The sequence below is a fragment of the Macrotis lagotis genome, chromosome 7, assembly GCF_037893015.1.
Source record: "Macrotis lagotis isolate mMagLag1 chromosome 7, bilby.v1.9.chrom.fasta, whole genome shotgun sequence".
In the NCBI taxonomy this organism is placed as follows: domain Eukaryota; kingdom Metazoa; phylum Chordata; class Mammalia; order Peramelemorphia; family Peramelidae; genus Macrotis; species Macrotis lagotis.
Genome location: NC_133664.1, coordinates 184,658,580 through 184,685,542, shown reverse-complemented (window position 1 = coordinate 184,685,542; position 26,963 = coordinate 184,658,580). Strand labels below are relative to the sequence as shown.

General features: G+C 37.2%; 2 protein-coding genes across 2 annotated transcripts in view; one reads left to right on the top strand and one right to left on the bottom strand.

Moving 5' to 3' along the window:
- Positions 1-26,963, bottom strand: part of ITPR2 (inositol 1,4,5-trisphosphate receptor type 2) — a 482,746-nt gene that overhangs the window by 263,776 nt on the left and 192,007 nt on the right. The window contains exons 22-26 of the mRNA XM_074195308.1: positions 18,421-18,614; positions 15,555-15,684; positions 13,999-14,056; positions 12,186-12,351; positions 10,741-10,914 (exon numbers count right to left, since the gene is read on the bottom strand). Coding sequence (XP_074051409.1) covers positions 10,741-10,914; positions 12,186-12,351; positions 13,999-14,056; positions 15,555-15,684; positions 18,421-18,614 — 722 coding nt within the window. The remainder of the gene's footprint in view (positions 1-10,740; positions 10,915-12,185; positions 12,352-13,998; positions 14,057-15,554; positions 15,685-18,420; positions 18,615-26,963) is intronic.
- SMC1A (structural maintenance of chromosomes 1A) lies at positions 20,585-25,888 on the top strand. Its single transcript, XM_074194200.1, has one exon. The coding sequence runs from the start codon at positions 20,989-20,991 to the stop codon at positions 24,688-24,690; it is 3,702 nt and encodes a 1,233-aa protein (XP_074050301.1). The 5' UTR covers positions 20,585-20,988; the 3' UTR covers positions 24,691-25,888.

The window sequence follows — 26,963 nt, the reverse complement described above, 5'->3', positions numbered from 1 at the left end:
AAAAGAGCAAAAAGGCTCTGCTACCCGGGGTCAGAGGGGCAGCCCGCCAGAGCAAAAGAACTTCAGCATCCCGGAGGCAGCCCCAGGGCGCTGGGAGCAGGGGCTCACAGCAGCGGAAGAGTCTCCTGAGCTACGCCCCAGGGAGCACCGGGCACAAAGTGGGGGAACAGCAGGGGACCTCTGCCAGAGCAAGCACATGAAGTCCAGCCCTCAGGGCACACAGCTAGCAGCAAGGCCAGCCAAGTTCCAGGAAACAGAAGCAGGTGGAGCCAGTAAGCAGGATCCCCCAGGGCATGAGCCCATTGAACCTAGGGAAGGGAGTGAAAAGAGAGAGACTGCCAAGCTCTGTCCTCTGCCCCTGGAACAGGCCTCTGGGAATCTGACCACATTCAGATCCTAATCACAGTCTAGGCCCCCCCATAGAACAGAAGCCCCCCCCCACCTCAGCCCTGTGGCAGAGGTGGGGTGCTTATGGTCATTTACAGACCAGGAAGGAGGACAGAGCCTCACACACTGAGACTCTTGTGGGAGTGTCCCAAAAGCTCAGGAAGCACCCCAAAACCAGACTCAGGCTGGGAAAATGAGCAAGCAGAGAAACAAGAGGAAGACCATTGAGAAATATTTTGCAAATGAGCCCAAGAAGGATCAAAACACTCAGTCTGAAGATGAGGAAGCACAAGCTCCTGCATCTAAAGACTCCAAGAAAAAACAGAAATTGGGCTCAGGCTATGACAGAGCTCAAAAAAGACTTTGAAAATCAAATGAGGGAGTTGGAAGAAAAACTGGGAAAAGAAAGGAGAGAGATGCGGAAAAACATGAAAATGAGGTCAGCAGCCTAGTCAAGGAAATCCAAAAAAATGCTGAAGAAAATAGCATGCTAAAAACCAGCTTAGGTCAAAAGGATAAAACAGTTCAAAAAGTTATTGAGGAGAAGAATGCTTTAAAAAGCAAAATTGGCCAGATGGAAAAAGAGATAAGAAAACTCTCTGAAAAGAACAAATCCTTCAGACAAAGAATAGATCTCAGGGAGATTGATAAATTAACGAGAAACCAGGAAACTTCAAAGACTTCAAAACCAAAAAAAATGAAAAAATGAAAAATTAGAAGAAAATGTGAAACATCTCATTGAAAAAACAACTGATATGGAAAATAGACTTAGGAAAGATAATTCGAAAATTATTGGAATACCTGAAAGTCATGATCAGGAAAAGAGCCTTGACATCATTTTCAAAGAATTACTACAGGAAAATTGCCCTGATATTCTAGAAGCAGGGGGCAAAAGAGAAATGGAGAGAATCCACAGATTCCCCCCCCCCCGAGAAAGAGATCCCAAAAAACCAACCCCTAAGAATATTATAGCCAAATTCCAGAACTCCCAAGTCAAAGAGAAAATATTACAAGCAGCCAGAAGGACACAATTCAAATACCGTGGAGCTGCAATCAGGATCTCACAGGACTTAGCAGCAACTACATTAAAAGCTCATAGGGCTTGGAATATAATATACTGGAAGGCAAAAGAGCTTAGAATGCAGGCAAGAATCAACTACCCAGCAAGGCTGAATGTCCTCTTCCAGGGAAAAAGATGGACTTTCAATGAACCAGGGGAATTTCAAATGTTCCTGTTGGAATGACCAGAACTGAACAGAAGGTTTGATCTTCAGATACAGGACTCAGGTGAAGCATGGAGATTGGAGGAGAAGGGGAAAATATGAGAGACTTGATGATGATGAACTGCATGTATTCCTGCATAAAAAAATGACACTGATAATACTCATATGAACCTTCTCAGTTAATAGAGCAGGTAGAGGGAGCTTTTATAGTTGAAGCACAGGAGAAAGCTGAATTTGAAAATAAAATATGGTATAATAATGGAGTCAATAGAAAAAAAGGGGGATGTAATGGGAGAAAGAAAAAGGAGAGGGTAAATAGGCCAAGATATTTTATATAATAAGATTTTTCTTTATTACAATGAGCTATTGCAATGATATTGAAGGGGGAATGATGGAATCTTCGCTCTCATCAGAGGTGGTTAGGAGAGGAAACAGCATATAAGCTCAATGGGGTACAGACATCTGGAGTAAGAAGGGGGGGCAGGGGAAGGGGGATGATGTGAGTGATGGAGGAGAGGATGGGCCATGGGGGGAGAGTGGTCAGATATAATACATTTTAGAATAGAATAAAAGAAAGCACTTCAGGAAATTTGCCTAATCCTCCTACTTATCCAGTTCAAATAAGCTCCACCTAGAAGGATAACCTTAAATGGTGATGAGAGTTATATTTTTCTGGCACTGTAATTAAAGTCAAAAGGAACATTTGGCAAGAGATAAATAGGCAAGGTCAATATAAACTCTTCACTGTGTAGACAAGTAGAGAAAAAAAAAGATTTCAAGAATCTTTTTTTGGAAAAATTTGTCTGACTTAATTTTCTTCTTACTCTGTTAATTCATAGATGACAACCAATGAAGTAAATAAGCAGTCAGTTTAAAAGTATTTATTAAGCATTTCCTTATGCTGGGGGGGGGCAATAAGCACTGGGAACAAAAAAAAAGGTAAAAATGGCACTTATAATAGATAGAAGGTAAACTGAAAGGAGAAGATACTTGCAGCTGGAGGGAAATCTTCCTTTAGAATGTCAGTATTCTTGTCCTACTGCCAGTCTCAAAGAACTATCAGGTCAATAAATCCAATAAATCCAACTCCCTCTTATAAATAAGGACACTGAAGTCTGCAAATGGTAAATGACTTTCCCAAAGTCACACAGGTAGAAGCAACAGTGAAAAGAACTGAATCTGACCTAAAGCCCTGCCTCCAGATGAAGGGATCTTTCCATTGCTCTACTCAAGAAAGAGTAAGAGTAGGTGACTTCTGTTGGCTACAGCGATTTGAATAAAGCCAGTCTATTTTTCCTTTTTAAAATTATGCTGAATGAATAGATTTGGACCATAATGACAAGTCAGTATAACAAGATTTCTGGAGTTACTCTCGCCTTTTTCCATTAAGAAGTTGACAAGTATTCCAACTTGATGAATTAGTAATTGTCCTCTGTGCTACTGATACAATATCCACTTGTCATATGCTGGCCTTTGAGTTTTAAATCTCTTAACACTGGTATAATTTCATGATGCCTTGAAAGATCAGTTTAATAAAGAGAAATGCTATAAATATAACAGGTAATATAAAAGCTGGGGCTACTGAAAACCTTTTAACAAGCAACTCCTTTTTCCTTATAGACAGAGGGTAAATCAAGTTCAACATGAGGAAGATGTGATCTCTGGTTTTAAACTAGTTTCTGGGATCTAAAGGTATCAATCAATAAATGTACTTTCACCCTTACTTTTATTTCCCACCCTAGACTGACCACTGAGAACAAATCAGTTTTTATATTATTGGAAGCATTTTCCTTAGGGCTAAAATAAGGAATTACATTAATTCTTTCTGTAGCCCTTTGGTTTCTAGTCAAGCACAAAGCTTGACCATTATGTTTAAAAACAATATCAACAGTGTTGGGGGGTATGGTGTATTTGCAATGGTTTGTTAACAAAACAAAGGATTGTTATTTTGTAGATCTGTTAGTATGCAAGATGTCTGCTTCTTTTTGTTTCTATCCATGTCAGATATTTTTGTCCTTTTGGCAAAAGATACTGTTTGCTACTGGATCATTAGTCAATAAATATTATTTTATCACAACTTAAAATGTTGGAGTCACCATAGGTTCTTCCCTAAAATTCATTTGCTATAAACATTACTAAATAACATTTTCCTAACTATCTCTCTTTTCTAATCTAGTCCCAAAATATCACTTTTATCATATCATCCCACTCATTCAAGAATCTATACATCCTTTCTATTGCCTATCATACCAATTACCTATCCATTTTTATTTCTTTTCATTGGTGACATTTGAGAGTTTTTTGGTACCATAATTATTTCCAGATATCGATCTCTCTCAACTTCCAATGAAAGAAAAAAATCCCAGTCAATTTGGTGAGAGTGTAGTGAAAACTTCAAGGCTGTTTATATAGATGTTTCCCTAAGCCAACTTAGGAATGTACCTTTCCAAAGGAATTAAACTCTTTAAAAACAAAGAACAAGCTATTTTTGACTTTGTGTTACAAGGACCTAGTATGGTATAGATGCTTCATATACTTTGGCACGGTATAGATGTGTAATTAGTGTCTGTTTTGAGAGGTCATTCATGATTATATAATACCTCAAAGGTATGCAAAGTGCTCTTACAAGTATCATCTTGGGGCGGCTAGGTGGCACAGTGGATAAAGCACCAGTCTTGGAGTCAGGAGTACCTGGGTTCAAATCCAGTCTCAGACACTTAATAATTACCTAGGTGTGTGGCCTTAGGCAAGCCACTTAGCCCCGTTTGCCTTACAAAAAAAAAAAGTATCATCTTGTTCATAGCAATATAAAGCAATCATTTATTTGGGGGTATCTACCTACTATGGAGGTACATGGGGGTACAATGCTAGACATTGTGGTAGATACAAAGGAACATTAAAACATGCTTTCGGGGGGCGGCTAGGTGGCGTAGTGGATAAAGCACCAGCCTTGGAGTCAGGAGTACCTGGGTTCAAATCTGGTCTCAGACACTTAATAATTACCTAGCTGTGTGGCCTTGGGCAAGCCACTTAACCCCATTGCCTTGCAAAAAAAAACCCAAAAAAACAAAAAAAAAACATGCTTTCATAGGGGTGGCTATGGATAGAGCACTGGCCCTGGAGTCAGGAGGATTTGAGTTCAAATCCAGACTCAGACACTTAATAATTACCTAGCTGTGTGGCCTTGGGCAAGCCACTTAATCCCATTGCCTTGCAAAAAAAAATGCTTTCATAGTTTAATTCCTTTAGAAGGATACATACCTATGTTGGCTAAGGGAGAAAACAAAGTAAACTAGGAAAATCTGGAAACACCTGGATACATAGCATATACCCCCATTTCAGATATTGTCTATACATACTGAAGACAGAGAACTGTGCTATTTACTGAATAACAGCTATCTTGTTACGTAGCACAAACTTCTTCAAAAGAAAGACTGAATTTTTCTTATGGTTCAGGGATGTTCTATATTTAGTGAGGATTGAAACTTTTTCAGAAACAAGATCAATTATTATCACTTTAAACTTATAAAATATGTCTTATAAGTAGGTTTCTGAAATAAAATCTATTGACAATCCAATAAGCAATATAAATAACAGATCACCACACAACTCTAACATCATATAAGGTCATAACAACAATCAGATTCTTTTAGTCGGATCTGTAATTTTTTTACTGATATTTTATTGCAATTTCTGAAGCGAAAAAAAATTTTCCCCCCACCCATGCAGGCCAGCAACTTATAGTCTCAGAGTTATCTGAATTCTGAGAGATCAAATGACTTAGCCAAGTTCACCAAGCTAACATTTGTTTGAAGTGGAATTTGACTAGACTCCCTTGTAGTAAAGAGGATCTTCCTATATTCATTGTATTACTTTATTCACAAAGAAATGGCTGCCTTTCCATTAGAATAGTACATATAGATATATTTAGCTCCTCAAAGATTGGACATAAAGCAAATTTCACATTTTGAATTCTACCACTAATCCCTGCTTGAAAAGAGAGCGAGTTGATATCATCTTCATTTTCCCACACCTACAGCACAGTGTCTTGTGTCTAAAAAATGATAACAAAATTATATTTCTGTGAAATAATAAATTATGTTTTTATTAGACTGCCAGTTCACTGAGAACAGGGATTGTATCATATTTCTTTATATCTTCCTTATCTTATATCTTTTGTGAGTATTCTTGATTGAACTAATTGAATATTATTCTCCTATAAATTTCCATTTTAAAACCAAAAATGCATTTATTACAACAGAAAAAAATTTCATTGATTAATTAAACTGAAAATTTGTTTAGAGATTATCTGGTGCTCAAACCTATAACAGACCATAAAATTTATTACACCAGTAGTATAACATTTTTAAAACCTTTGTTGTGTTTTTCCTTATTTTGTAACTGTTATTAACTTTCTAAGAACAACACATGGGGTGGCTAGGTGGCACAGTGGATAAAGCACTGGCCCTGGAGTCAGGAGTACCTGGGTTCAAATCCAGTCTCAGACACTTAATAATTACCTAGCTGTGTGGCCTTGGGCAAGCCAGTTAACCCCATTTGCCTTGCAAAAAAAAAAAAAAGAACCTAAAAAAAAAGAACAACACATGGTTTTATTTGATTTTGTGAAATATATGGCAATCTTATGATTTTATGTTACATGACTTAGAACTTTGCTTTTTAAAATCTGGGTTCTAAAATAGTTAATACAGTTGGCTTACAATATCTCTCTTTGTCCATTAACTCTGAAAGATGCAATGTACACATGTTCTTGTAACAAAATAAGTTCAAAGTTTGAAATTATATAAGTTTGCTTCCTAGACAATCAATAGGTATTATTACATAGAGACCATCAGGCCAAACCACCCATTTTACAAAGTAAACTAGAGGGCTAAAGAGGACATGCTCAAGGTCACAAAGATACTAAGGATGTAAACTTATGTCTTCAGACTCCAATACCAGTTCCCTCAAACTTGCTGATCTTCTCACTTGCAAAATGGAGATAAATATCTTACTGAATGATATTGTGAGGATCAAATGAGTTACTATATTTAAAGCACTTAAACTTTATTTAAAGTGATATAAAACTGTGTAATAATATTTAAATTCTAACTATGAAATATTAAACTAAACTAAAACTAATAAATTCTCTCCTTATCCTGTACATAGTTTGCTATATACATATGTTTGTTTGCATGTTGTCTCCTCCACCAGATTGTAAGCTTCTTGAGTAGCATTGCCTCTATTTTTTGAATCTCCAAAACTTGGCACAGTGTCTGCTGCATAATAGGCACTTAATGTCTATTGATTGATTGATTGATTAGTGTCCAGACCTCTGGCTCCTGCCTGTGCAGGATAGTGATAGGTAAATGAAGAAAAGCAAAATAAAGAAGACAAGTTAAAAGATTTAGCAGCAATCGTGAGTGTCAGGTCTCCCCCATCCCCAGACAAGTCTTTCTTAGAAAGCTCCAACTCTTCCTCATGTTATATGCCACTGAATGCTCTCAATAAGAGATTTTAATTACAATCACAAGGTAATAAAAATATACACATAAATACCAAGGAATCATTATCTTAAATTCACTTTAATCGAATGTCAATGGGAAAAAAATAAAGAAAATTATTTTTTCACAGATAGGTTTTGAAATCAGAGAAACCAAGTTTTGCTGCACCAAAATGTATTAACCGGGTTGCTATTAAGAATTGGTTAAGCTTTAAAATAGCTTCATATGCCACATGAGAGCTTGGGCCATCATTCTATTGAGAAGCTATTCCTTGAAGGCATTTTTTACATTTTCCTTATTAGTAATAAAAAATTTATATGAAAACAAGATCACATTAGGCCTTAGGTAAATATCTGTTCCTAATGCACATCCATTATTTGAAATTACAATTTTCTTTAAATTCTCATAACAATAATTTTAGGTGAAGAAACAATAGCTATGACAATCAAACTCTAATACAACAAATTCCTTTCTTTCAGATATTATGATGATGATAGCTAGCATTTATATATTGCTTTAATGTTGCAAGTCACTTTATAAATATCTCATGTTATTCTTACAATAAACCTGGGAGATAAGTAGAATTATTAACCCTATTTTATAGAAGAGAAAACTGAGGTAGATTTGTTAAGAAACTTGACTAGCCACACAGTTAGTAAGTGCCTTAAGGGACAGAAAAAATATTTAAAAGCACAAGGGAAAACATAATAAAAAACATAAATGATACATGAGATAAATTAGCTCTCAAAAGGAATTTCAAAAAATTTTCTTTTTTGCTTTAACTGGGAACTTGAATTTGAGATAGTTATCCATTCATGAATTCTGAAATACTTCTTTTTTTATTCTTAGGTTTTTTGCAAGGCAGTGGGGTTAAGTGGCTTGCCCAATGCTACACAGCTAAGTAATTATTAAGTGTCTGAGGCCAAATTTGAACTCAGGTACTCCTGACTCCAGGGCCGGTGCTCTATCCACTGCACCACCTAGCCACCCCCCAGTGCACCACCTAGCCACCCCCAGTGCACCACCTAGCCTCCACTGATATACTTCTTAAAGAGTAAAAAAATTTTAACATTACTACAATGAAGACTTAAAATAATACCCAATTAATCCAGTAGTCAATGGAAAAAACATAAATGTATATCATTTATTAAATACTTAAAATATAACATAAGTTCTTCAATCATTAGGAAGAAGATATGTGTGAATTTTAGGTACATTAATTGAACACCATATTGTTTTTTATACTTAAAAAACTGTTCGAGTCACACACCTTAAACTGTGAAGACAGTTGACAGGTAGGCATGAAACAATTAACTTGCCTACTTAACTGGGTCCCAGGAACTTCTACATTATTAGCCTTCCATACACCATGGCCTAATTTCATTCTATTCATCAACAACTTAGGTGAAAAGAGCCAATAGGACAAAAAAATGGGATTCAAGATCTGTCTGTTCTATCTTAAAGGAAACAAGCTTAATTATTGCTTAATCCTATATCCCTTTCATTTCCAAGAACATTAACCTAAGAATTGTGCACAGTGTCAAGGGGAGAGAAAGAGGAAATAGATTAAGAAGAATATCAAAATCTCTACCTTTTTTAAAGGCAAAGAGGTCAAGTGGCTTGCCCAAGGCCACACAGCTAGGTAATCATTAAGTGTCTGAGGCCGCATTTGAACTCAGGCACTCTTGACTCCAGGGCAGGTGCTCTATCCACTGTGCCACCTAGCTGCCCCAAAATCTCTACTTTTGAGAGAGTTCAAATATCATGTCAACTGAGGCATAAAAGGTTATATATATATTATGTAAAACATTCTCAAAAAGTAGTCATACAGACATGGGAAATTCAGAAAATAGCTCATTCAACATTTGTACACTTCTAACTGTTTACATTGAACCTTTCCCTCCATCATATTTGTGGATTTAGTATAAGCAAATACTTTCATAATTTATTGCAGTGATTCACAAAATGCTTTTGAGATTGAGAAGTATTTCCTGAATACGTAAGCTGGTGCAGGGATTTGGGAATATGTCATAACAAGACTTAGCAACAAATAGAATGTGGGTGATGAGAAAGAGTGAGGAGTCAAGGAAGACTCCCAGATTTCAAGTCTGGGTGACTGAGAGGATGTAGTACCCTCAACAACAACAGAGAAACTAAGAATGCTCTCTGTAGCAGCAGAATAATAGTCAGAGAGATTGAAGATAAGTGAGGGAGGATAGAAGGGATATTCTTCTGGAGAAAATGGGATAAAATGGGATCACTTGTGCATGTATAGAGGGTTCTTGCCCCAGTGAGAGGAAGAGTTACCTCTTCGTGTTAGACTGGAGTGAAGGAGGAAATCCTGGGAGAAGCCATCTGAATGATTTTGGATAAGGCTCTCATCACATAGAAGCCCTCAGCAAATAGCCTCAGTTTTTTTCAGTGAAATATGAAACAAGGTTTTCAACTGAGGCAATGGGAAAGGGGTACTATAGAGACAGGCAGACACACACACACACACACACACACACACACACACACACACGTTTCCTGAAAGGTCTCTTTTTGATTTCAGCAATGTGAGCCAATTTGAGGGAATAGACTACATTTCCTATCTAAAAACAATTCCCATTTTCCTGTGGCTAGAGAAATTGTCCACTGAAATTCCTAAGGCTACATACAGCATATCTTAAAATCCCAAAATATTTTTTCATGGGAATAAAATGAAAATTCTGAAAATGGGATAAAATAAAAAGAAGAATCTAATAAAACCATGTGTTTGAACCTCAAAATAGCACCTTCTAGGAGCCTAGTCATCTCAGAGTGTTTCTGAGAACTATAAAGCAATGAAATAAGTGTCTGCTAATATATAATGTATAATAAATAATAATATAATGTAATATAATAAATATATGTTATATATAATACATAATATAAATATATAAATAAATATATAATATTTGTGTGAATATATAAATATGAATGATATAAATATATAATAAATAATAAATAAGTGAGCTGCTAAGATTATGAATTTGATTTGGAGCAGCCTGATGTGTGGAATGAGATCTTCCGAGAAGGGATTCCTGATTTACCAGAGAGGATACCACTTTCCTGCTGTCTATCAAAATCATATAGGACAAAACAAAGAAAAACTACTCCTGCTATGATTGAAAAAGTCAAATGGAAAACATTGGAAGAATGAATTTTCCTCTTCTTTAGCCTGGGTATTTTTCAGGATCTTTGCAATGCCTTTCTCACCATGGAATGAGGGTTTTATGGAAATTTGCTTTTCTACCATTATTACTCAGGGGATGTGATTCTGATCCCCAAAGAGATGTTTGATATTGTTTCACAATTTCTTTACCAATCGAATTAATCTCAATTTAAACTTTATTTTTGAATTGTGTACTGATATACCAAAAAAGGAGCTATGACTAAGCTCAGAATATCTTAGAAGTTCTCTCTGTATCTAGGATAAAGTTTCAAGCCAATTAAAGAAGAAATTTTATCCAAATTACCTCTAATGGAATTTTTGGGAATTCTAGAATGAGTGAAAAAAAGAGCACATAATGCTTTCCATACTATTATGAAACTTTCTCATTACTCTAAAATAAATATTATCAACAAACTAAAATTTTAAAACAAACCTCATTTGGTTCTTCTCCACCTTTTACTTGATTTTCACTGATTTCACCACTTTCATATGTGCTGCTCTTCTCAACCCACAGCTCAGATTTTTCTACAGTCAGTCGTAGTTGGTCTAGGTCAGCTTTGATTTGTTTGTAGTTGTCTACATCTTGATTAGAAACCAATAATTGTACCTAAAAAATAAAATAATTTTATTTAATTTTTTTGTGTGTATTTTTTCCCAAGAAGTACCTTGAGAACAAGGGCTGTCTTTCAATTTTAATATGTAGTCCCAGTAAGTGTTTGGTGCATGAACAAGTGTCTAATAAATGCTTTCTGTTGATTCATTCGTTTATTGTTTGGAAATATCTGGAAGCTAACAAAGTTTCCAGATCTCTTTATTTCTTTATTTGTAATATTCCTGATTCATTTACCAGAATCTTTGAGCATATTTATAAACCAAACAACAAAAGCAACAACTTATCTGACTGACATAGTCCTCAAGAAACACCTTCATACAGCATAATGCTTCAAAGTATTTTTTGAATAGAAAATTTTTCAATACTCAAATATGAGCATTCTTTCATAAGTCCTTTTTTTATTGGACTGAAATCTATGATTTTATTGGCATAAGAAATTCCCTATGGGGGCGGCTAGGTGGCGCAGTGAATAGAGCATCGGCCTTGGAGTCAGGAGTACCTGGGTTCAAATCTGACCTCAGACACTTAATAATTACCTAGCCGTGTGGCCTTGGGCAAGCCACTTAAACCCATTGCCTTGAAAAATCTAAAAGAAAAAAAATAAAAAAGAAAGAATTCCCTATGAGGAAACTCCCCATGAACACAGACTAGAACCTACTCCTAAACTTATTTCCTTAGTGAATTTTCTGAGGTAGCAAAGTTTAAATGAGTTGTCCAGAGTGAACGTGATGGTATATGTAAAAGGGTAAAACTTTAACTAGATCTTCTTGACACCACGTCAAGAAACACCAGGCAACACTGTCATAAGAAGAAAATATTCCTTCAAACTCTAGGAACTATATTAAATGCCCTTAACTTGTATTTAAAATATCAATTAAAATTAACTTGTGAAACACATTTATTCACTATATGCTACATCTTGAAGCTAAGTAAAACTACATCATTGGTCCTTAAAGGGCAGAATGAGATCCTAGAAAAGGCAAATACGTCCTTACTAAGACTGCCAACAAGTTAGGGCAATAGACCTGGAGTCAGGAAAATCTAGACTAAAATTGTACAATAGGAACTTACTTCTGTGACCTTGTACAAGTCTTTTATCCCTCTGTGTCTTAGTTTCCTGATACATAAAATGAAGAAGTTGGTCTCAAAGGTTTCAATGGTCCCTTCTAAGAATTAAATGTATGTTACAGTGGGATATATTATATCCCACTACATACTGTGGTGGGAATCTCCCAGTGGATTCAGTGGTATTTACTTAAGCTTACCTGTTTAAAAGCCTGTAAAACTTCTGCTCTTTGACTGAAGTGCTTAAATAGCAACTGCAGGGCTCCTGATAGCAATGGAGGGTAATCATGCATGATCAGATGAATAAGAACTCGTAAAAATGTCCTTCCTCCTTCGTCATCAAGTTGCACTGGATTTTTTTCTTTTCTATAACATAGAACATAATTTTTAGGATCTTTATACTTACATAAAACTATTTCTAAGGAGCTTTAATCACTTCAAATATCTCATTCAACACCGCTATTACTTAGCTTAGAAGGTGAACATCTATGTTTCCGTACATTTTACAGATGAGAAAATTAAGGTGTGAAGAGAAGCTTTGTTTCTTGCATAAGTTAATACTAATGTGAGTATGTTAATCAGTGAAAAGATATTGATTGTGCAACTATTATGCATAAGGTACTATGGCAGGAACTAATATTCTAATATTAAGATTATATGAACTTCCAATGAATAAGGAAATTCTTTAATGTAAATTAAGTCCCAAGCCATACCATAAAATCAAACAGAGTCAAGTGTTTGTTTAAAATCAAATCTTTAACACTGGAAATGCAAACATCAAATAATATTTTCCCTCTAATAGCCAAATATTTTCTCCAGAAAACAGAGAACAGTGAAACTAAGAAGATCTCAAATCAAAATCTATAGGAAAATATATTTAATAAATACATTAATCCAATTTTCAAATATACTGTGTTTTTTTTTAACTACTTTTAGGATATTAGTTCCAAAAAAAAAAATGTCCTTCATTCTCAAAGAAGATCATGACATCACAGAGGTAATGCCATGACAAGCACTATGAATTGAATTTGAGTGAGGGGGAGGTGTGCTAAGTCACCAGCCTCATTTTCTCCTCTCAAGTCATTTGGGTCTAGTGGCCAGATAAGAATCAGGAGGAGGCAATCAGGGTTAAGTGACTTAGCCAAGGTCACACAGCTAGTAAGTATCAAGTATCTGAAGCTGAATTCAAACTCGAGCACTCCTGACTCTAAGGCCTGTATTCTATCCATTACAGCTAATAGGATGAGCTGGAGGTATTATACTTCAACCTATGTAATACAAATAACAGAAAACAGATTAATCTCTCATGTATCAAAACAGAGATAAAAGTACAAGAAACTATTTTCTTTCTTTTTCTTTTTTAAATTTTTCCACTTACATGTTATGAAAGTTTTTCAACAATCATCTACTTACATCCTTTCCCACCCCCTCCCCTTAGCACTGAATAGTCTGGTATGTGTACATTTGTGCTTAACATGTTTACACATTAGTATTTTTGTGTATTAAGAATTGGGATTAATTAGGATAGAAAGGAAAACTATAAGAGAAATTGTTTAAAAGTGAACATGGTATTCATTCAGATTCTGTGATTTTTTTATTTTGTTTTGTTTTGTTTTTTCAAAAAATGATTTTCTAACTTAAAATTTTAAAGATATAAAAAATAACATTTTCTGAGTAGGGTAAATTTTGCACCAAGGGAACTTAGGAGTTAATGTCTTATATTGTAGTTTTTTGAGAAAATATAGGAAAAGCATTTGGGGAAAAGTACAATTCATCTATTTCATGTAATCTTTTTTCACTTGACAAAAAAAGGTAACTGCATTGCTCTTTATATGAAAGTTGTAGCCTCTTTTCTAAATGAAATTGCATTGTGTGACTATAACAGATGGTCTAGAAAGAAGGAAGAAAGGAAATAAATGAAAATAAACAGACCAGTATAAAGTATCACTATCAATCTAAATAAAAAGATCTCACTATTAAATAGTAAAAAATAAAAATAAATGGTAATCTTACCTCCCAGCAAACATAGTCTCTGCCTGAGCTGCAATTTCATCTATATCTGGAACAATAGCTGCAAAGATGAATGGTAGAAAATTTTTTCTAACCAGGAGTCATAATTTGTTTGAAGCATTATTAAGTTGTCCATTAACATTTCCATTTTTTTTAATTTTCCCTATTCCAACCAATTAAACTATATGTAAAAGAGGGGAAAGAACATGATTAAATATTTCAAACACATAAAATTTTTAAACTTAATTTTAATTTTTACTGATTTGTCAAATACCTACTCGAAAATATAGCAGTGCTGATTATTAATGTGAACAAAATTTAAAATATTGCAAGTGTACAAAAAGATGGAATTTTTATTTTTTTAAAAAAGCATAGTATTATTTTATACTCTACCTACAAAATCTCTTGACAAAACTTAATTTTTTACAATCTCCTTACTCATTACTTTTTTAAAATAAGCCAATCCAAAAAAAAAGAACATTGGTAAAAAAATATATATACATATATGTATGTAAACATATTCATATATGATAAGTCTAATTATACCAATTTTCCTTAACTTCAAACTATGGATTCCTCAGACTTAAAGAGAAAAAAAGAAGAAAGAATAAAGCAAATAATGTATTCCATAGAAATTAATACTATTTTGACAAAAGAAATAGAGAAATCCACTTTCCTAGAGGTAAGAAAGCAAACCTATCTACAGAAGTTCAGAGTCTGGAATTCAACAATAACTATATTAATGTTATTGCAACTTGTCAGTCAGCTTCAGGTGTTGCCATGTTATTCTTGGTGATTTTGTTTCTTTATACTTCAATGCTTTAAGAAAATATAAGAACAAATTCCATTGGAAATAAGTCCTGCCAAAAAAATGACTTTTAGCTTAGGCAAGATTAGCACAGTAAGAGTGGGATTTGCTTTAATATTTATTCCAGTCACTAGTTTGGCTCTCACTTCTCTTTATTGAATACCTAAATTTCATTCTACTCCTTTCCTACTCCACCTTCTCCTCCTTGAATTCTCGACTTCACTTTGGAAGAGACCAAGGTTCAAGATGTGATTGTGGTTAAAAGATGGAAGCTGGAGTCAAATAAAAACCACAAGCTTCAATCCCTGCATAGGAGATAATTATTTCTTTATTTATTTATTCATTAGCTGACAGCTGATAATGTCAATTTAATTGCAACCTGTTATCTATAACTGCCATATTTTCCCACAAGCAAAAAAAAGCAGGATTCTGATATTTCTTTGTATTTATGCAATTCTCTATATTTGTAGAAAAACTTACAATTATTTATGGGCCCCTATTTTTTGTTCCTTCTCACATTATCCTGAAGAAATAGATGAATATTCCCTCTTCTACCTTTTCAATGTGAAAATTGAAACATGGAAATAAATACTAAATGATTTGTCCTGGTTCTCATAGAAAATAATCTTTTTTAAAGCTAAGGTTCAATTGCACATATTCTTGGAACTCTTTGCCATTTTTAATAAGTCAGGAGTTTTAAGTGCCTTCTTAAAAATGAAAGATTATGAATAATCTTTATAAAAAATAATACCTGATGAAAGAGGTGTATCAAGGGGGGTAGTAGTGGAGTTTTCAGAATTTTCAATGTTGTCTCCAAATTCTTTCTTGTAGATAGACAGCATATATGATATTCTATAGTCGAGTCTAACACTCAGGATAAACTATAAGATATAGATTGAAAACAATAGTTTTCCAAAAACTTTATTTCTTTATTTAATGATACACATGATTATTCAGTTCACTTCAAAAGCCTAAGAACAACATAAAAGTATCAGAATGCTAAAAGAACTAATTTGAGAACATAATTTTAAATATTACAAGTCTAATTCAGTAAATGGTTATCATTAATATCAAGATTAGAGTCAATAAAAATTAAATGCACTTTCTGGAAAACAAGTATTTGTATTATACAACTTTCCAATTATCTTCTACTGTAGTATCAAGGTACACCTATTTGATGAACTTTTCCAGTGAAGATACTGAGCTAATCTGTTTGAAGTAGTAGTGATGTCACAGTATCACCAAATAACTGGTAAATTTCTCCTTGAGGAACGATAATGGAATCAAGTCCCTTGTTCATGGACAAAAAAAAAGGATATCTTTCATCTATAAGAGTTATGAAAGATCTGTATGTCTTCCCAGGTATTTATGTCAGATAGATCCATAATTCAACCTAGGAGTCAGAAACTAGGTTAATAGTTCAAAGGGAGCAGTTTGTAGTCCAGGACATATCAAATACCACTAAAAGTGTCCAAGATAAGAACCGGATTTGATGAATATAAGTAAAATTGTTTTCATCTATCTACTTCAGTGTTATGCAAAAGCTCTGTTTTTTAACTGACCCACTGACTATAGACATAAATCAACAAATATACATATATATATGTATATATATATATATGTATACACATATGTGTGTGTGTGTGTGGATATATATATATATACACACACTTATTACGGATATATATTAAGGATTATCAGTTTAGAGCTGGAAAGGGCCTTTGAGGACATTTTACAAATGAAGAAACTGAGGACCAACCAGAAAAATAATTAAAATATCTGTCCAAGATTACATACATATGATAGAGACAGGATTCAAACCCAGGTCAAGAAACACAGATAAAAGCAACTCAAAGAAAAAAACAGTGCCATGAGTACAAGTGCTTAAGAAAAGATATACTGAAATTTGAAGTTGATAGAAGGGTTGGTTGCAAGGTATTATTGTTCATTAGTTCACATTTAAATGATTGTTTTCAATGTATTAAAAGATATACTTGCTTGTATCACTTAATATTTGTGTGAGCAAGTCACTCAACCTCTTAGTTTCCTCATCTATAAAATGAGAAAGTTGATCTAGATGGCAGCTTTATATCTATGAGCTACAAATTAGAAATCAAAGAACTATTTGAGGCCTAAGAGAAAGTTGTATGTCTGTGCCCTATCTGATAGAATCATGGATTTGAGGTTTCATTAGGGTTGGAAAACTAAGGAGTGTAGTAGTCACAATATGACCTGAGTTGATAAATCAGTAGCTATCATCAAGTAATTGTGGCAGGCATTATTCTAGTCAATACAAGTACAAAGAAAGTAAAAACCCTTTCTCTAACAGACATTATATTCTATTAAAGTATACACAAAGAACTTATTTAAACAAAAATTGTCAGAAGTCCAACTGCCACCCAGACCAACCAGTGGTCATCATCCCAAAAAGTGAATGATGCTTCTTATAGGTGCTGAAGCCACAGCCTCCTCAAAAAGTCTCTAATGTAAAGAAAGTCTTTTATACCAAAATCAGTAGCATTGTCCAATGGTTAAAGGTCAGAAATAAATGTGATTTTTATCAGTGGAAATGACTGTCTGCTTTACAGCATTACTGTCTGCTTTGCTGCTGCCCCCTAAGGGCCATTGTAATTTTTCCATTTGACTTGCTGCAGAAACCTCCCATATGTGATATGTCTTCTATTAAAATGTAAACTGATAATTAAGAGCAGATACAATCAACCCTTCTACTTGTACAAAGTAAAATTTTAATAAATTAATATTTACTCAACAAAAATCCAAAACAGATAAATCAAATATAAACAAAGTAATTAAATGCAATAGAGCTTAAATAGGAAAGGCTTAAAGCAAAAGATGGTGTTTGAGCAGAGTCATAAAGAATGGGCTTCTCTGAAGCAGAACCCAACATAAAGGAATGAAATCAGGAGAAAGAATTTCATGTGTAAGGACAAACAGAAAAGGTCAGTTAGTTATATTGCAGAATTCAGGAGGGGTAAAGAAGTTTGAAAGCGCAAGCTTCCCCTCCCAGTTTTGCATTATCTATGTCAGTAAATAAAATCAAATATGTAAGACCTCAATTGCTTGTTTGCTTGGTTTTTTTTTAGGTTTTTGCAAGGCAAACCGGGTTAAGTGGCTTGCCCAAGGCCACACAGATAGGTAATTATTAAGTGTCTGAGACCGGATTTGAACCCAAGTACTCCTGACTCCAGGGCCGGTGCTTTATCCACTAAGCCACCTAGCCACCCCTTTCAATTGCTTATATTAAAAACTGGTAGTTGTCATGGTCTTTCCTTGATATCCACTACTTTTTGAATTAAAAAAAGGACATCATATCTTAAATAAAAGGGAATTGATATAATATTGAATAAAAGTTAATGGCATTGAGACATATCAAACTAGTCTAAAAAATATGTGCATTCTTTACATGAGTTTACATGTAGCAGCTGGCAAGTTTAGGGCAAATGTGGGGAAGAAAGCTGAAAGGATCGTGAGAACAGCTCTTATGTAATGTCTACAAATAGTATTTAAGAGTTAACAATGGTTTTGTCTATGTTATATGAACAGACTAACCTAAGTTGAGTTAGGCATTTGTCACAATGTATTTATCGATCCTTTACCTGTAAAATTTCAATTATTTTTAATTTTGTGTCCATAACAGTTATGTCTTCATTATCAATAGGACTTGCTTGCTTGATAGGGTGGGTGCTAGGTTGTATATCAGGGACAGACATGGGAAAGATAGATCCTCTACTGAGTACCATTTGGGTCATCATCTCTCCAACACCATGGATAGTTCGCATAACATTGTTTCCTAGAAGAAGAAAAGCACATAAACATAGTACACAGTTATAATATCATTCAGGTAAATATACTTTTAAGAGTATGAGGAGAAAATTAAATGTCACTAAAAAAACATATTTTTATGTAGTATGTACATGGGCAAACACACACACACACAAACATGCTGACAAAAGTGGATATTCCAATTATAACCCAAAAGTCCAGGGAAATATTTTATTGGCAAATGTTCATTTTTTTCAAGTATTTTACATAGAAACCTAAAGCTGTTATAGTAACTCTGATGACATGCAAATGAGACCTTAATGAAATAAAATAAGTTTTACCCATAGTTCAAGATTAATAAAAAATTATAATTCTTGATCTTTTCCTCAGGCAAAGTCCTAATCTGCTTTCTCTTTGAAAAAAGAAACTTGGCTCATTTCAGTGACTTGATTTAAAGAAAAATATTTTTGAATTGAAAAGTACTATTCAAAACACAAAGCAATCATGCTCAAAGTAAATACTGGAACAAATTAGTGACAAATATGATAATATTCAATGAAGGTTCACTTCCCATCTATTTCTTTTCCTGTACATGACTTCACACTGATATATTTGTTGGTAAAATGACAAAAATCCCAACACTGAGTGCTAACAATTCATTCAATTTTTACAATTCACAAGTACTTCTGTATTCTCTGGGTTCTTGAGATCATCGAGTTTAACTCAAATAAGTGATTGTCTTTTTTCTTTGTAGTAATCTTAAATATTTGCCTCAAGGAACCCGATCCTGGGCAAAGACACACGGGATTCCTGCCTGCTTTGGCAAATTATTCTTTTGCCTAAGTAACTCAGGAATAAACAAAGAGGAAAATGAAAATATTGCAGGAAGCACTTCTCTGAAGCAGAACCAGCCAACATAAAGGCATGAAATCAGGAGAATTTCATGTGTAAGTGAAAAAAAAGAAAAGGTCAGTTACATTGCAGAACTCAGGAGGGGGTAATGAAATTTGAAACGTGCAAGCATTCTTTTCAAAGCAATAAAAAAAAGTGGAAATATTCGAAAGACGGAAAAATGCCAAGAGAATGAAAAAAAAAATAATTTGCCAGAAGGATTTAGGGAATTTTGATGGTTCCTTCCAGACTATTGATCATAGATTTCAAAACTCTGAAAACTTGATGGCATCATGCTATAGCATTTTTAAAAAGAGTCTATTCTACTACATAAAGACTGAGTTCCAAAAAGCATGTCACAGAATATATATGTGTGTATGTGTGTGTGTATGTATATATATATACATATGTGTATGTATATATATATACATATATATGTATGTATATATATATATATATATACATATATATATAAAAACAAGCTTGGGTGAACGTTTTGACGGCCCTGGGACAACTGGAATCAGGCTAAAGCACAACTGGAGGGTTTGAGGAGATTGTAGAGCAGGCAAGTGAAAACCCAGAGAATGTCTCCCTCCACTCCCCATCCCGGCTTGTTTCACCTGAGTAAAAGAAGAATGAGGGGGAGGGGAGGGGGAGAGGGAGAAAAGATGAATCGCCAGCTCCCAAGAGAGCAACAGAAACAACGGAGACAGCGAGAGAAAATCCCAGGAGCGGGAAGGGCAGGGACGCGCGCAGGCGAGAGAGGAGAGAGAAGCGGTGGGTGTCACTAGAGTAAAGGGCCCGAAGGGGAAAGGAACGTGAGGAGGGGTGGGGGCGGGGGAGAAAGAAAGAGGGACGGACAGACGGACAGAGACAGAGACGGTGTCTCGGGGAAGACGGTACAAGAAGGTAGTTAGAGGAAGCTCCAGAGCCTGGATAAGAAGAGGCAGGAAGAGAAACGAGGGTGGAGCTGTGCCTAGGAGGGGCGAAGCCTTCCCACCCCTTCCCTTTCCGCACATGCGCACCGGGCACATTAGGCGGGCGCAGAACTTGATGACGACAAAGGAGACGCGCCGCCCTGCTTCACCCAGCTCATCCGCGCAGGCGCGGAAGGCGGACGAGCCCTGAGGACGCCGGAAGCGGGCGGGGTTGTTTTCTCCCCGGCCCTTCCCGGGATTACGAGCACCGAAGCGCGCCAGATTGACTAAGAGCAAGCGCTCCGTAGGGATCCGGCTTTATCCTGCGCATCAGCGCACTCAGGAGGCAGGCGAGTACTGGAATCCGGGGGTTTGCTTGGATCCCGGCTTGTTTTTTCCTACAAGCGCGCGCTCGTAGGCGCGCAGGCGCGCACGACCCCGCGCACGGCTCGTCTCGCGAGACTTGGTTCGCGCCTGGGATCCGGGTGTTTGTGTTGGCTCCGGGACCGCGCTTCCGCTTCCCCTCCCCGCTCCCCGCTCCCCTCCGCGTTCTCCGCCGCTGCTGCCGCCGCCGCCGCCCCGCGTTGCATCACCATGGGCTTCCTAAAACTGATCGAAATCGAGAATTTCAAGTCCTACAAGGGTAAGCAGATCATCGGGCCCTTTCAGCGGTTCACCGCCATCATCGGGCCTAACGGCTCGGGGAAGTCCAATCTGATGGACGCCATCAGTTTCGTCTTGGGAGAAAAGACGAGCAATTTGCGGGTAAAGACTTTGCGAGACCTGATCCACGGGGCTCCCGTGGGCAAACCAGCCGCCAATCGGGCAGCCGTGAGCATGGTGTATTCGGAGGATAGCGGGGAGGACCGGACCTTCGCCCGCATCATAGTGGGGGGCTCCTCCGAGTACAAAATCAATAACAAGGTGGTCCAGCTCCTGGAGTACAGCCAAGAGCTGGAGAAGCTGGGCATCCTCATCAAAGCTCGGAACTTCCTGGTGTTCCAGGGGGCCGTGGAGTCCATTGCCATGAAGAACCCCAAGGAGCGCACAGCCTTGTTTGAGGAGATCAGCCGCTCCGGGGAGCTGGCCCAGGAGTACGACAAGCGGAAGAAGGAGATGGTGAAGGCTGAGGAGGACACCCAATTCAATTACCACCGCAAGAAGAACATTGCAGCCGAGCGCAAAGAAGCCAAGCAAGAGAAAGAGGAGGCTGACCGCTACCAGAGGCTGAAAGACGAGGTGGTCCGTGCCCAGGTGCAGCTGCAGCTGTTCAAACTGTATCACAATGAGATGGAGATTGAGAAACTCAACAAGGAACTCACCTCCAAGAACAAGGAGATTGACAAAGAAAAGAAGCGAATGGACAAGGTGGAAGAAGAGCTAAAGGACAAGAAGAAAGAGCTGGGCAAAATGATGCGGGAGCAGCAGCAGATTGAGAAGGAGATAAAGGAGAAAGACTCAGAGCTTAATCAGAAGCGGCCTCAGTACATCAAGGCAAAGGAGAATACTTCCCATAAGATCAAAAAGCTGGAAGCTGCCAAAAAGTCCTTGCAGAATGCCCAGAAACAGTACAAGAAGCGAAAGGGAGATATGGATGAACTTGAAAAAGAGATGGTGTCCGTGGAGAAGGCAAGGCAAGAGTTTGAGGACCGTATGGAGGAAGAAAGCCAGAGCCAGGGACGGGACCTGACGCTGGAGGAGAACCAAGTAAAGAAGTACCACAGACTGAAAGAGGAGGCCAGCAAAAGAGCAGCCACCCTGGCGCAGGAGCTCGAGAAGTTCAACCGGGACCAGAAGGCCGACCAGGACCGGTTGGACTTAGAGGAGCGAAAGAAAGTTGAGACAGAGGCTAAGATCAAACAGAAGCTTCGGGAAATTGAAGAGAATCAGAAGCGCATTGAGAAGCTGGAAGAATATATCACCACCAGCAAGCAGTCTCTGGAGGAACAGAAAAAACTAGAGGGTGAACTCACTGAAGAAGTTAAGCTTGCTAAACAGCGCATTGATGAGATTAACAAGGAGCTGAATCAGGTAATGGAGCAGCTTGGTGATGCCCGCATAGACAGACAAGAAAGCAGTCGCCAACAACGCAAGGCAGAGATCATGGAGAGCATCAAACGCCTCTATCCTGGTTCTGTGTATGGGCGTCTGATTGACCTATGCCAGCCAACACAAAAGAAGTACCAGATTGCTGTAACCAAGGTGTTAGGCAAAAATATGGATGCCATCATTGTGGACTCTGAGAAAACTGGCCGGGACTGTATCCAGTATATCAAGGAACAGCGTGGTGAGCCTGAGACCTTCTTACCACTTGACTACCTAGAAGTGAAACCAACAGATGAGAAGCTGCGGGAACTGAAGGGGGCCAAGCTGGTGATTGATGTGATTCGTTATGAACCACCACACATCAAGAAGGCCCTTCAGTATGCCTGTGGCAATGCTCTAGTCTGTGACAATGTTGAAGATGCCCGGCGCATTGCCTTTGGTGGCCACCAGAGGCACAAGACGGTGGCATTAGATGGGACACTTTTCCAGAAGTCTGGTGTCATCTCTGGAGGAGCAAGTGACCTCAAGGCCAAGGCCCGCCGCTGGGATGAGAAAGCAGTTGACAAACTGAAGGAGAAAAAAGAGCGCCTGACAGAGGAGCTGAAGGAACAGATGAAGGCTAAGCGGAAGGAGGCTGAGCTGAGGCAGGTGCAGTCCCAGGCTCATGGCTTGCAGATGAGGCTCAAGTACTCCCAGAGTGACCTGGAACAGACAAAGACTCGGCACCTTGCACTCAACCTACAGGAAAAGTCCAAGCTGGAGAGTGAACTTGCTAACTTTGGGCCACGTATCAATGACATCAAGAGGATCATTCAGGGCCGAGAACGAGAGATGAAAGACCTAAAGGAGAAGATGAACCAGGTAGAGGATGAGGTGTTTGAGGAATTCTGCCGAGAGATTGGAGTTCGCAACATTCGTGAATTTGAGGAAGAGAAAGTGAAGCGGCAGAATGAAATAGCCAAGAAACGGCTTGAGTTTGAGAACCAAAAGACTCGCCTGGGTATCCAGTTAGATTTTGAGAAGAACCAACTGAAGGAAGACCAAGACAAGGTTCACATGTGGGAGCAGACGGTGAAGAAAGATGAGAATGAAATTGAAAAGCTCAAAAAGGAGGAGCAGAGACACATGAAGATAATTGATGAAACCATGGCCCAGTTACAGGACCTCAAGAACCAGCATCTGGCAAAGAAGTCAGAGGTGAATGACAAGAACCATGAGATGGAGGAGATCCGTAAAAAATTGGGTGGGGCCAACAAAGAAATGACCCATCTCCAAAAAGAGGTAACAGCCATAGAAACAAAATTAGAGCAGAAACGGAGTGACCGTCACAACCTGTTGCAGGCTTGCAAGATGCAGGACATCAAGCTGCCATTGGCCAAGGGCACCATGGATGATATCAGCCAAGAAGAAGGGAGCTCCCAGGGGGATGAGTCTGTGAGTGGCTCCCAGAGAACATCCAGCATCTATGCCCGAGAGGCCCTCATTGAAATAGACTATAGTGACCTCTGCGAGGACCTGAAAGATGCTCAGGCTGAAGAGGAAATTAAGCAAGAAATGAATACCCTGCAGCAGAAGCTGACTGAGCAGCAGAGCGTGCTGCAGCGCATTGCAGCTCCCAACATGAAAGCCATGGAGAAGCTGGAGAGTGTGCGTGACAAGTTCCAGGAGACATCAGACGAGTTTGAGGCTGCTCGCAAACGGGCCAAGAAAGCTAAACATGCCTTTGAGCAGATTAAAAAGGAGCGCTTTGACCGCTTCAATGCCTGCTTCGAGTCCGTGGCCACCAACATTGATGAGATCTACAAAGCCCTGTCCCGCAATAGCAGTGCTCAGGCCTTCTTGGGTCCAGAAAACCCAGAGGAGCCCTACTTGGATGGAATCAACTACAACTGCGTCGCCCCTGGCAAGCGGTTCCGGCCCATGGACAATCTGTCTGGTGGGGAAAAGACTGTAGCAGCCCTTGCTTTGCTTTTTGCCATCCACAGCTACAAACCAGCCCCCTTCTTTGTCCTAGACGAGATTGATGCAGCTTTAGATAACACCAACATTGGCAAGGTTGCCAACTACATAAAAGAACAGTCAACTTGCAACTTTCAAGCCATTGTCATTTCTCTGAAGGAAGAATTTTATACAAAGGCTGAGAGTCTGATTGGTGTCTATCCTGAACAAGGGGACTGTGTTATCAGCAAGGTACTGACATTTGACCTTACCAAATACCCAGATGCCAACCCCAACCCCAATGAGCAGTAGTACAACCTAGGGAAGTGGGGAGGTGGGACCTCTGAGCTGTAGGCTAACGTTAGTTGCCTTAACTATCCAGTTTGGTAGAGAATCATGTTGCAGGCCTGCAAGATGCAGGACATCTATCCTATTATTGAGAATCATAGTCTTTATGCCATTTAAGGAAGCATCAAGAAGGAGCAGGATGGGGGAAGGTGAGCCTGGTTACTTCTCCCTAGTTCCAGCTCCAAGACCTCTTTAAGAATTATGTTGGAAATCTTTCTATTAGAATAGTGGTTCTTAATCTGGTATCTGTGAATTTGTGTGTTTTTAAAATATTTTGATAAATATTTCAATATGATTGGCTTTCTTTGTATTTTATTTCTGCGTATTTTACACTTTTAAAAACATTTGTTTGGGAAGGGGTCCACAGGCTTCACCAGCCTGACAAAAGGGTCCCTGATACAAAGAAGGTTTAGATCCCCAGTTTTAAAAAGAAGGAAAATTTTCAGTGCTTCCTCGATTTAGGACCATTGGCAGTATTTATGACCCTCAATTTTCAATCCATTAATCTGACTGTTTTGATTTAAGTATATTACTTACTGCCTTGAGATAATTTTCATCATTAACACATAATAAGCCTTTTATTATTCTTAATACAATAAATGTATATACTTAATACAAATCCTTATTGATCAATGCTTGTATCTTATTTAGATTTTGGTGTAATATAATTACTTAACAAAATTATATTCTTCAAAAAATTATGCCAAACAACTCATTGTCCCCAAAAAAATAGGTCCTGTCACTAAGAGATTAAATAAAATCCAGAGACCAGAACTAAAATATGTTCTTAGAATTAAAGGGTTCATTATTCTAGTGAAAAGGCCTTCAGCTGTTGGTGATGAAAAGCAATGTGGTATGTAATAGATGGAGCACTGAGATATAAGTTCTAAATTTTCTTGTAGGTAAAATGGGGATAATGTATAGGATGTCTCAAAATTTCCCAGTGCAGTTTTAAGCTAATCAAGCTCAAAACTTCACCAAGGCTTGCGTTTCCGTGTGTGTGTGTGTGTGTGTGTGTGTGTGTGTGTGTGTGTGTACATATATATACATATATATATGTCATGAGGCTGTTCTTAAAATATAGAAATTTGTAAATAATAAACCCTGTATGATTATGAGTTGTTTAAGAAGTAAACTATTACAACCAAAAAAAAAAAAAAAACCATGAATCATGTGTATTACAGGCTTAACAACCTACCATTGGTTCTTTTCCATTCCTAGTGGTTTTCATTTCTCCTTAATAAATGTCCTAAATGCTACAAAAAGGTGGGATTTCATTAGATTTCTTTTCAATTGTACAGAATAAAGTAACCTTAAACTTCAGATGAAAGAGCCATCCTACTTCAACAGCAGTTACAGATAAAACAGAAAGGCTATAATCATAAGAAATATTTTGATGTATTTACTGCTAACTTGGCAGCAAACTTAAATTTAAAAGAATAAGTTTAACTCAGATAAATACAGGAGGAAAAAGTCAAGCAATGGCTGTGAACAACAGAACAATACAATATAAGCAGATCAGAATTTGGTATAGGGATACTTGGGTTATTAATACTACTACCCAGAATCCATAGAATATTTGGCAAGTTCCTTAACTTCTCTGGGACTGTTTCCTAAGTATATAAGGGATCCTTTCCAGTTCTAAGTCTATGAGCACAAGGGAAAGTTTAGAAATTAAAGATCCCCAAAATTTCATGGTTATTTCACAAAAAAATAGAAATCAGTACAATTTTTAGAAAATAGAAAATACACAAAATACCAGGGTATCAATCTACTAAATACTCCTTAGATTTGACACTGAAAAAAATGAAAAATAATAAAATTCATTTGAAAGAGCAAAAGATGTAGAATCCGAAATAATTGGAAAAGTAGAAATGAAGGATGAATAGCACCTCCAGACCTTATATTACAAAGCAATAATAGATCTGTGAAATAAGACTTTTATAAGGAAGAATCAGAAATAATCCAACTGATAACCTAATATTGAATAAATCTGATACCATAAATTGTGAAACAACTTCTAATTTGACAAAAACTGCTGTAAAAATTGGAAGGCAGTTTTGCAGAAATTACTTTTTGATGTAGATAATGTAGCATAATAAACTCAAAAATAGATTAACAAACTTGAATGTAAAAAAATGCCTAGAAAAAAGATGAGATCAAGTATTCCTCACATTTGCTATTTAAAGAAAATATACAAGTGACTCTAAAGATAAAATAAATAATTTCATTTACAT

Bases quoted from the DNA above. Each gene is read 5' to 3' on its own strand.
- SMC1A (XM_074194200.1), top strand. From the start codon at position 20,989: ATGGGCTTCCTAAAACTGATCGAAATCGAGAATTTCAAGTCCTACAAG.